General features: G+C 27.0%; 1 protein-coding gene across 1 annotated transcript; it reads left to right on the top strand.

Moving 5' to 3' along the window:
* The first annotated feature begins 2999 nt into the window (after positions 1 to 2999).
* On the top strand, positions 3000 to 8446 carry LOC137832048 (peroxidase A2). Its single transcript, XM_068640020.1, has 4 exons — positions 3000 to 3241; positions 3551 to 3742; positions 7514 to 7679; positions 7882 to 8446. Exons 1-4 carry the CDS (start codon positions 3023 to 3025, stop codon positions 8301 to 8303), a joined length of 999 nt encoding a protein of 332 aa, XP_068496121.1. The 5' UTR covers positions 3000 to 3022; the 3' UTR covers positions 8304 to 8446.
* The last annotated feature ends 3941 nt before the right edge of the window (positions 8447 to 12387 follow it).

The following is a 12387-nucleotide window of genomic DNA, read 5'->3' as shown; positions in this document are numbered from 1 at the left end:
ATATATTTTTTTATAAGAATATATTTTAAAAGCTTATAGTGTTTTTATTGTTACCGAGATAGATGAGATACTTAAAAAGGAAGTCTATTACTATGATAACTAAAAAAGAAAATGATAATTTTGACAACTCTTTTTCATATACAATCAATTAAAAGTTTTTTTTGTTGTCCGGTAAAAAAAATTAATAGTTTTTTTATAATAATAATAATGATAATAATAATATTATTTTAATTAAATACTTATATTTTATTAATAAACAATTTTCTATCATTAGTCACACGAAACAAGCTAATATCTAATCAATTGAAGGTTATCACCAAGTACTCCAAAGTCATGCAGATGGTTAATGGACAACCATTTGACTTTTGTAATCTTATCCTAATGATGGAGTAAAAATTAACAAACTAATGTGTAGAACCTTATTATAATAACATATAATATATCATTTAAAAATAATCTTGTTAATTCGAGTATTCATATTATTATATTACTGTAACAAATTATTAAATAGTTTTTTCTAAAACAAAAAATATATAAAAATATTATTATATTACTGTAACAAATTATTAAATAGTTTTTTCTAAAACAAAAAATATATAAAAAATATCATCACTCTTCTAATGGTTAAGAAAAAGGTGGCTTTCTAGAAAGAAGATCTTTAAAAGATTTGTTACAGAGTTCCTGTTTAGAAATTTGACTTTGACATAAGAAAACTTAAAGAGAATATCATAATTATTAATTACTCTTAACCACCATGTTTTGTTAGATTTATGCAATCAAATTAACTTAGATTAATTTTTTTTATAATGTAATATTTTTCATAGTTATACAAACTAGATACCATATCATATGTGGTACATTTTTTCTTATATATTTATAATACTTATTTTAAAAATCACACTCAAGATAACTTTTTGCTAGTTAACGGTGTAATGCTTTTTTTATATAGAATATGTACACTTATAATAATTATTTTAAAAAGTCACATGATAATGCTTTTATTAGTTAACAGTGTAAAACTTTTTAAGTGGAGAGCACAGGCAAATTAAACTTTGTTTTTAAATTCGATAAGTCAAATTGTAAAAAAAAATATTATTCTGCAAATGAATGTTTACATTTTTTTATTATAAATAAAAAATATAATTAAATGAGGTAACGGCAGCGCAAAATATTTTGTATGTCCTAATCCCTGCAGAAACATAACCAAGGAGAAAATGAAGAAGTACCTTTTTCTCTAATGTACACATTATAACATTATTACTTAAACAATGCCACTTTCTGACGAAACTTAGTTGACTCTACACTATGAGTTAAAATTCAGAAAAATTAATGTATCAATGTACACTAAAAAAATTTATGAAATATAAATATAAATTAATTTTAGAAACAAAAAATAATTAGTTGCTATAGTGACTAAATTAGATACTATTTTAAAAACTAAAAAAAATTAATTTCTAAATTAGTTTATATTATTGTTAAATGGTTTTTAAATTAGTATCTAATTAGCTACCAATATTTTTGCTATCAAATTTTTATAAATAATTGATAGTTAAAACTTTGGTAGCTAATTAGATACTAATTTAGAAACTATTTAACAATAATAAAAACTAATTTAGAAATCAAAAATTATTTTAGTCTCTAAAATAGTATAATTTAGTTATTATAATAATTAATTATTATTTTTTTTCTAAAATTGATTTTTATTTCATGATTTTCTTAAAGTAGTAAGTTAAAATTGAAGTTAAGCTCTAATACTTCACAATTTTCCTGAAAATCATCATCCTTTTACCCCCTACTACATTGCAGGTCAATGCTAAAGGTAATTTAGTATGAAAATGTTTATGCAGAGAGGTTCAGTGGAGTGGATGCTCTCTTAAGAGAGGTTAATTATTTTGCACATTGCCTGTGGTATGTGGCGTTGCTGTGGTCCTACAAAGCATATTTTAATTAGGATTAAAGATGCTGAACTTACTACACCAGTTTTGAACTTCAGTTTTCATCACAAAATATTTGTGTGAAATACAACATTTTCTAAATTCGTGGCTTTGTGTGCTCCAACCACATTCTACAACTCTTTACTGGTCCTACAATGGCACAATAATTCCAGTATAAAAAAAATCAAGACTAGAAAAAAAAATAGTTCCTTTATCTTCTTTCTACTTGTTAAGGCCTATCCTTTGACTTATTTCTGTTTCGAAATGAATTCATGTAGTTAGCATAACAGAATGCTTTTAAAGCTCTTAGTTCTCTAGGAAAGTCATATGTGGTTGTTTATGTAATGTAGTGTTTTATGTAGTAGTAATAAAGAAAGATTTTGGATGAATGTTTTTTCTCGATTGATAGAAGGACGGATTAGATTCTATATATTGTTTTTAACCTTGCTCGCATTCGGATTTGAATTTCAATCCAACAATCAGGATGGATAGAAAGACATACCATCTGCCCTTTGATTCTCTGGCCGAATTGGAATTGCATTTTGAGGGGGAAGAAGTAAGTGGGCATCATAACCAATTGGAACTCGTATAGTAATGAATACGAAAATCATGAAATAAAAATTAATTTTAAAAATAAAAAAATAATTAATTGTTATAGTAACTAAATTAGATATCATTTTATAAATTAAATTTTTTTTGGGTTTTTAAATTAGTTTCTATTATTAATGGTTTCTAAATTGGTATCTAGTTTTAACTACTAAGGTTTTTGCTACCAAATTTAAAATCTAAATAAGTGGTAGTTAAAACTTTAGTAGCTAATTAGATACCAATTTAGAAATTATTTAACAATAATAGAAACTAAATTTTGTTTAGTCTCTAAAATGATTTCTAATTTAGTCACTATAACAACTAATTATAAGTGAAATTATGTTAGTTTACCTTTTGAGAAATAATTTAAAAAAAAATTAAGTTAATGCAAACATTTGAGATGTCGTGACTTCCAAGATATCCACCCTTGATATCTTGTATAAATAAAGGATCGATGTGAGATCTGAGAACATATTAAGTTGGGATCAAGAACAACGAAAATGAGTTTCATGCGTGTAGTAGCAGTGGCAGTGTTGTGTGCATTTGCATTGCATGCAGGGTTTTCAGTCACTAATGCTAAGCTTAGTCCTACGTTCTACATAAAAACATGTCCAAATCTGTTCTATATTGTGTTTCCAGTCATCCTTAAAGCTTCCTTAACCGATCCCCGAATAGGGGCTAGCCTTGTCAGGCTTCATTTTCATGATTGCTTTGTTCAAGTATGAACTTCTTTTTCCAAAACACTTGTCATTGTTTTCTTTTTACTAAGCACTGTGCTTATTAAACCAACCATGGTATGTGCACAGTTGCATTCATTCATTACCTAATGTTGTAATTAGGTACTTAAAGAAAAAAGGTGGCTTAATTCAGCTTAATACAGTTTTCTTGATTTTATTCTATAACAAGGAACAAACAAACCTGGACAACATTTACTGTTTTTTTATCACTAGAATAGGATATAGATATTCTGATAAAAAGGAGAAATCTCATTAACAACAACTAAAGGTATACTGTTATATTGTTGACAGGGTTGTGATGCATCAGTTTTACTGAACAACACTGCTACTATAGAAAGCGAGCAAGAGGCACTTCCAAATAACAATTCAATAAGGGGTTTGGATGTGATCAATAATATCAAGACAGCGGTGGAAAAAAGTTGTCCCGGGAAAGTTTCTTGTGCTGATATTCTTGCTATTGCAGCTCAAATGGGTACTGTTCTGGTAAGTTCAAATTCTCAATCATTTAACGTGGTGTCATTATAGTAATGCCCTAATTAAGGTGAATTAGACAAAAAAATATATATATATATATAATCAAAATTCAATCACATATAAATATAAATATTCATGACAATAATTAAATTCTCACCACAAATATTATTTATGCTATTATAATTATTATTAATATTAAAAATAAATTCCACAAGGTAAGAATCAAAATCAAGTCACTTAAATAATCAAAGAAGCTTCAACCATTACACTAATTAAATTTTATTGTGATGTTATAATAATTATTATACTTATTAGTATGATTAACAATATTAATAATATTAATATAATTAATATAATTAATAATATAAAAATTATTAATAATATTCATATATTCAATATCATTTATATTATTAATTTCATTAATATTATTATTATTCAGATTAAACATCTCATGAAAATAACTGTTTTAGATATGCACAAACATATAAACATGAGTCTTTGAGTAATATTGAGGAGAGGTGTAATCCTAAGGTTACATATGTGATGGATCAATCTAAGAAGTATAAAATAAGAGTAATTTTTATTCAAGTTTACTTTAAAAAAACTTGTCTTTTTTATAATTTAATTTAAAAAATATAATTATCTCATTATAAATCATTTTAAATGTTACTCAAACGTTTATATTCTTAAAAAAATATTTATTTTTCATAATCTTTTAATAAAATTTATATATTTTTAATTTTTTAAATAAATTTATAATTTTTTATTTTAATAAATGATGTTAAATTTTTATATATTTTTAATAAAGTAATACTTAATTATCTTATTTTATTTAACCATAAACATTGATTATATATTAACTTAAATATAACTATATTTATATTTTATTATTTATTTAAATATATTATAAGGTCAACAATAAAATAATAATTACAATTAAATAATTGTATATTATATATTATGATGTTAATGACAAAATTTACCGCATATTTTTGTAAGACAACATTGATAAACCTAATTTCAAAGAGAATAATTGCATTTTTCTCATAATATATAAGCTTAAGTACTAACATCTTATTCGTATCTTAACTCTTGAGATATTTAGAAATATACATTGTTTCAACATATGTGGAGAACAATACATGATAACTGATTTAGTTATAATTGACTAAATTATAAGCTTCAAACTTATTTTTGAATATTTTAACCAGTTATAAGCCTACTACAAATAGAGATTGATTCATTATCTTGTATTTATGTATTTATACATAATAACAAACTTTGTACTTAATCATTTATATTTTATAATTATATTTATTTTTAGAAAAAGATAAAATTTAATAAATAGTATAAGTCTATATAATTTATAAAGTATGAAGAAAAAAGAAGAACATAGTCAAATAAAAAGAGTGTTAAATTGAAAAGAAAAGATAAAAAAAAATTGTTGACGGATGAATTATGTACTTTTGATTATTTATTTTATAATTTCATGAATTCTGATTATATGTTTTCATTTTCACTTTAACACATTAGTTGTATAATTTCTTAAATTGTTAATGTACCGGTTGGTACTAGACGAGTCAGTCACTCGGTCTAAGTAACCGACCGATCGTGTCAAAATAAGTATTGTAATTGTAACGTGACACAATGAAAGTAAAATTGTCTCTTTAATAAAAGATTATGGGTTCAAATTTAAAATAGAAAAATTTTAATATTTTTTTTCACAATTACTAGTTATATAATAATGAAATTAGTATTATATGATATTTTATATTAAATAATCATTATTAATTTATAAAAATTCAATAAATTTTTTATTAATTATATTTTTATTGAAAGAAAAATAAATTTATCATATGGTATTTTACATTAATAAATAATTATTTATAGCATGTATATTTTTTATTTTTAATAAAAAATTAGTGACAACTTAAAATTAGTCACATTTAAAATATAGTAACAACTAATATACAAATAGTGACAACTTAAAATATAGTCACAACTAATATACAAATAGTGACAAATTTTATATATAACACTATTAATTGCATTATCACAAAATAAAAATAATATTGACTTATAAAAAAGAAAATCATACATTTAAATATAAAATAACATAAATTTAATAGTTTTTTTTAAGAATGAATTATTATTATTGATACAAACATCATGATAATTCTAAAGTGATATAGTGAAAATAATGAATTTTTTTCATTAAAGGATTTTGAGTTCAAATCTAAAGTAGAACAATTATTTTTTAATAACTTAAAAAAATAGTCATAATTTTTATAGTTATCACCGTTAATTATATTATCATAAAATGAAAATAATGTTAGACATATTTTAACAGACTAATAATTAAAAATTTATCATTGATAAAAATAACTATTAATTTATAAATAATTAGTAAATTATATTAATTATATTTTTATTATAAAAAATATTATATATTTTTTAGTAATTATTTATGATATGTGTTTTTAACCTTTTAATATAATTATTGTGATATTTCTTAATATTGTCACTATCATGAATAACATTTGTGACAAATAAAATGAATAGTCACAAATAATAAATAAATAGGAACAAATTTTATTTTTATCATTAATTTTAATATATTTATTGTGATATTTTTAATTTTGTCACTATTATAAACAATATTAGTGAAAAAATAATAATCACAAATAATATATAAATAGTAACCAATCTTATATTTATCATTACTTTTTCTCACTAAAACTAGCTTAACTTTTTTTTCTTGTAGTGAATTCTTTGAATCAGATCACACCGGATATCATTGAAAAATCTCAATCTCAATAAGTATTAATGATGGGATAAGTATTAATGGATGGAAATCAGTGATAATGTTTAATTTTGATACTCTTAGACTCGAAAAAATTGACTGATTATAATAACTTTTCCGGGCTTTTGAAAAAAAGAAGCAAGACAGAGAACATTCCCAAGAGTTGTAGGTTATTCTTTATGAAAATTAATTGGCGTAATTAAAGCCTTGATTGAAAAAAAAAAATAACTTGCGTGATTAAGATTAAACCTATTTGAGTCAGCTGGTTGAAAAAAGGGCATAGTTTTTAATACCATAATTTTAGTGTGTGTGTGTGAGTCACCATTAATGACATGAATAAATGGACTCAAACCGTGTTGAACTTACTTGCCTCCAAGATATGCAAAAAGAGAAAAAATAAAACTTAAGCAATGTTTAATTATAATAATATATTATACACTCAAATAATAACATCTCCAAAATTCGGGTATTTAGGTATTTATTTATAGGGTGGTGATATTTAACACCCGTAAAACACATACATTTAACAACCCTATAAAATATTATTTTAATTATATTTATTTTATTTTGGAATGTCAAAAGAAATTTTTCCTTATTTATAAGGACAATTCGTTATCGTGTTGAACTCTAGCACGGCAAAAATGATTTTGGTAATACCTGGCATCATCAACATTGAAAGTCAATAATTTAAGTACATGTGACCTGGATTTTCGTGCAAAATGCTTATTATTACTTATAGTTTTGTTTTTTTCTTGAGAAAAAGTCATTGAAAAGGAAAGAGAAGATAATTTGATTTTTGTCTGTAATGAGATATCTTTGATGATGTTTTAAATAATTAATGAATATTTGTGCTATATGGTACATTGTTGTTTTGTTGGAGGCAATAAATTAAAATTTCAGTTAGCTAAACATCCACCATTAACTTTTTGTGAGTTTTATAAAATATGTACTAAAATGTTTTAATCTATCTATTTCAGGGAGGAGGTCCAGCATGGGCAGTTCTATTAGGAAGAAAAGATAGTTTAACTGCAAACAGAACCCTTGCAAATCAAAACCTTCCTCCTCCTTTCTTCACCCTCCCTCAACTTAAAGCATCATTTGCTAATCAAGGTCTCAACACCACTGATTTAGTTGCACTCTCAGGTATACATAATCAAATTCACATCACTAATACCAAGCATCAACTTCATGATCTCAAATTCTATTTAAGGTGTATAGAGTTTCTTAATTTTTGTTTAATTTGTTGAAAAGTGAAGGTGAATAAGTTTTTTCAAACATGGCAACAAACACTACATGTACTATTTCTAATTTTCAAACCATTATATATATATATGCATATACACAGGTGCTCATACGTTTGGAAGAGCTCACTGCATTACATTCGTCAACCGATTATACAACTTCAACAACACTGGAAACCCTGATCCAACTCTGGATACAAATTACTTAGCAACACTGCGTCAGATATGCCCCCAGAATGCAACTGGGAACAACCTCACCAATTTGGACCTCACCACTCCTGATCAATTTGATAACAAATATTACTCCAATCTTCAGCAACGCAAAGGCTTACTTCAGACCGACCAAGAACTGTTCTCTACTCCTGGTGCTGATACCATTCCCATTGTCAATAGCTTCAGCAGTAACCAAAACACTTTCTTTGCCAACTTTAGGGCGTCAATGATAAAAATGGGAAATATTGGAGTGCTGACGGGGGATGAAGGAGAAATTCGGTCCCAGTGTAATTTTGTGAACAAAAATCCATAATAAAACATGGTTTCTCAATCTTATTAAGTTAATGGGAAATGTGAGCTGTAAAAGCAAACTAAAGGTTGTAAACCTCTTTACTACAATACTGAAATAAAACAAAGTGTGCATGCAAACGTGATTTTGCTATGCAACTCTTGGCATATTATGTGTTTAATATTGTCATTACATTATCAGGACAAGGACTGTGTGCATCTACATGAATCAGTCACACTGCTACAAGTACAAGATACCCGTAGGTTTGTATTACAATACATTTTTGTGTAGCAGACAGGGTATATATCCCAATGCTTATATCAGATTTTATCTCCAACTTCCAGGTGATTAACATATTAATACTTCAAAGCACGGTGTGCCTGTTGGTCTGATATATTCCTATCCTAATTAATTTTTTATAAAAAACAATGAATAAATAAGAGTTATTTCATAAATACATCAATTATTGTATAAAAGACCTACCACTCTCTCTTACTCCAATCTCATAACATAAGCAAAAACTTTGAGTCTAACCTCTTTTACAAAAACGTAACTAAAAAGCGTTAAAACTAACATTGAACCCTCTACTCATCAGTTATACCTTCTAATTTTTTTTGACAGATTTTATACAAATCAGTGACTCTTGAGACCAATCAGAAAAGGAAAACACATACCCTATAGGTTTTGGACTTTACCCAAGATCAAGCCTTCAGTTGCGCGAAAGTAAAAATCTCATTATGATTTATCTCATGTGTCTGAAAATCTTCTTATTCTTGTGTTTCTATAATTTTACTATCACTGCTATCCACATACAACTTCAAATCTAATTAACACTTTTTTTACTCCACTTAACTTGAAATTAACAAAATGCTTTTAGGCTCGCAATTGTATGGCACACAATTAAATTCATAATATGGTTTTGCTACGCAATTGTATGGCACACAATTAAATTCATAATATGGTTTTACTTCTGTAGCATTTGAAAGAAAGAAATGTATAGACTTTATATTATTCAAGTAAGAGAGGAGAGAGAGAAAGGTGGAAATGATAATGAGATTCATCGAAGTAAATACATAGCAAACTGAGAGGTACATGGCAAAATCACTTTGCCATCCACACTAATTGGACAATTTCAGCACAGCACCAAGGTTTAGAACCTTTTATTTTCCCTTTACTACACATATTAACTTACACGTATTAACTTACTTAGATTGAGCAAGCAGGTTCACATTAGGATCTTTGTAGGCCACACCAGCTAATAATGCGGACAAATCCTCGTTAACAAAATTACACTGCGTGCGAATTTCTCCATCAGTTCTTAAATTTGTCATATTTTAAGGAGGCTCTGAAATTTTAAGGAGGCTATGAAATCTGTGATATTTTATGCAGGTTTTGAAACCCATGATATTTTACGGAGGTTCTGAAATCTATGGTGTTTTATGGAGGTTTTGAAATCCGTGGTATTTTATGAAGGTTTTGAAATTCATAGTATTTTATGAAAATTTTTAAACTCGTGGTATTTAAGGAGAGTTTTGAAATATTTTTTCTGGGATTTAGGGTTTAGATTTAGGATTACCGCAATCAATTCATTACAAGATTGTTGTAATATGAACTTGATGACTTTCACACTCTTTTAAATGATAGATATTTTTTTATTATTTTTAAAAATATTATTCGAGTATCAGTTTTTTACACGTCTTTATACACAATTTACAAAATTTAGATATTATCCATACCCAATTAAAGTAGGAATTTCCAAGAACGGAGTTATGACAATACTCGTAAGATGGATTCATTTGTCATCTATAACCAAACAAGATGTATCTACTGTAAGGACCGAGAAAAATAGTCTTAGAGTAGAAATGGTACAATTAAAATGACACCTGAATATTTTATTATTAAAGTGAAAAGGCTATATAAATAGAAATTTAGTTATTCAGGTTTCATTTTAAAAAGAACCATCATCTCTCTAAAAACTCATTTTTCCTTTCCTCTGCCTTCTCTCTAAAATCCCGACCTCCTCGCTCATCTGTTTGACGATCGGAGTCCACCATTGGACTCCTGGCAGCGAGATCTACAAGATTGATCGATCACAATCTTTCATAGAGTATGTTCACTTTTGTTTCCTTTTTCCTTTCCTCTCTCCTCTCTCTTAGATTCTGACCTCCTCTTTCATTAGTTTGATGATTAGAGTCTGCCATTGGACTCCTGGCAGTGAACTCTACAAGTTTGACCGATCAAAATCTTAGATAGAGTAAGTTCATTCTTGGCTCTTTTTCCTTTGAGTTAGTTTTGATCTGGTTGGGTTACCTTTTAATTTAAGTTTGCATGTGAGGTTTTTTATCTTCAGAATTAGTCTCTGTTAGCTCAGGGTCCTAGTGATGTACTTAGATTTGTGACCAGGACTCTGTGGTGCAGGTTAGGGTATCCTTAAGCTTTTGGTGGGTTTGGAGATCTTAATGAGCATCTGCTAAAGTCCAGGTAAAGGGAGCTAGTTTAAAATCTTCAATAGAACCCTAGGTTAGAAGATTTGAATGTGAGTGTGACGTGGTCACCAATTCCAAATTTTGTTGCAAGATTTCTTGTTCTGAGTAGATTGTAGTTTGATTGAAATTGAAAGTGTTGTGATTGAGAATTGGTTGTTTGATTTAAATGGTTTTGGAATTAAAAATCATATATATGTATAAATGGACATAATAGCTCAAGGATTCAATGAGAGTGATTGTATCATGCTGAACAGGAACTGTCAATGTAATATGTAGATTTATAATTTATGAATTGAATGAGGTATTGATTTATAATCTGATAGGTATATTAAGTTATGCAAAAATTTTCTGCATATTTCGCTCAAGCTAGCGAATTTTAGCCTAAGCTAAACAGATTCTGGGTGCTCTCTGGAGGTTTTTAGCCCAAGCTAGCGAATTTTAGCCTAAGCTAAAAAAGTTATGGGTGCTCTCTGAAGGATTTTAGCCCAAGCTAGCGAATTTTAGCCCAAGCTAAAAATTCTGGTGCTCTCTGGAGTATTTTAGCTCAAGCTAGCGAATTCTAGCTCAAGCTAAAGTAAAATAAAATAATAAATAAAAATATTAAACTAATTTTTATTTGCTTTTAAAAGATTGATTTATTCATTCCTATATAATTTTTCGTATAAAGTATGTAAACTTTTATTTCATGTATAGTTAATTGAAAATCTCTTTAATTAGACATTTATATGATTAGTTAATGAATTGTTGTGTATTTTGGATATTCTAAACATTGATATGATTTGATTGTTTGATGGTGGATATTATGAGGTTCAAAATATGAATTCTAATCGAGACATAGTATTTTCAGGAAAGAAAATACCGTGTTAAGATTGTTTAGGATGTGCATTGACTAGGGATTCGTCTAGAAAGAGATATCCTGACTCTCCTGAGATAATGGAATCATATAGATGAAGTTATTCAGGTGGTGAGAGTCGAAGGAGGTTCATATGAATGAGTAAGTTGTTTGAAAGATAATTAACTTGACATGTTATATGAATTAACCCTGTCATACTAGGAGAGAGATGATATTGAGATTAATTATGCGCATAGCTGTGTGGATTTCACAGTGATGTAGTATGACAGGTGCAGATCTCTGAGTCTAAGTCAACGCACGAGTCTTCCGGAAGTAGAGTCAAGTGTCTATGTGTTATGAGTCAGTAGAAGTCTAACATGAAAAAGAGGAATATTGAAATTGTTGATAGACACTTGATGGTTATGTGAAATGCATGAGAAATGATGAATTTATGTGGATGTTTAAAGTCATATTTGTGTTATAAGTTTTAAAAATACCTAGCTTACCATTTGTTTTGTTTTGTGGTTGTTTTTCTTTGATCTATGATGATCGTGTATTTTACACGGGAGCAGATGATGTTAGAGGTGATAAAGTTTTTCGGTGAGAAGATGGATAATGGAAAATGTTTATTTTTCTTTTGAAATTTTGTTTTAAATTTTATGTAAATGAGTCTTATGAAGAGAGAGATAATTTGAAACATTATAATAATGAAATTTTAGATATATTTGTATTATGTTTATATATTTATTTTAATATTTCATACAGATTATGGTTATAGATATGGGAAAAT

The sequence above is a fragment of the Phaseolus vulgaris genome, chromosome 6 (genome assembly GCF_051622355.1).
Source record: "Phaseolus vulgaris cultivar YP4 chromosome 6, ASM5162235v1, whole genome shotgun sequence".
Classification (NCBI taxonomy): Eukaryota; Viridiplantae; Streptophyta; class Magnoliopsida; order Fabales; family Fabaceae; genus Phaseolus; species Phaseolus vulgaris.
The sequence above is the reverse complement of the archived record's forward strand: the minus strand, read 5'-3'. Positions and strand labels throughout refer to the sequence as shown.

Bases quoted from the DNA above. Each gene is read 5' to 3' on its own strand.
- LOC137832048 (XM_068640020.1), top strand. From the start codon at position 3,023: ATGAGTTTCATGCGTGTAGTAGCAGTGGCAGTGTTGTGTGCATTTGCA. The intron at 3,242-3,550 runs GTATGAACTTCT...TATTGTTGACAG, and splicing joins TTCATGATTGCTTTGTTCAA to GGTTGTGATGCATCAGTTTT. The intron at 7,680-7,881 runs GTATACATAATC...GCATATACACAG, and splicing joins TGATTTAGTTGCACTCTCAG to GTGCTCATACGTTTGGAAGA.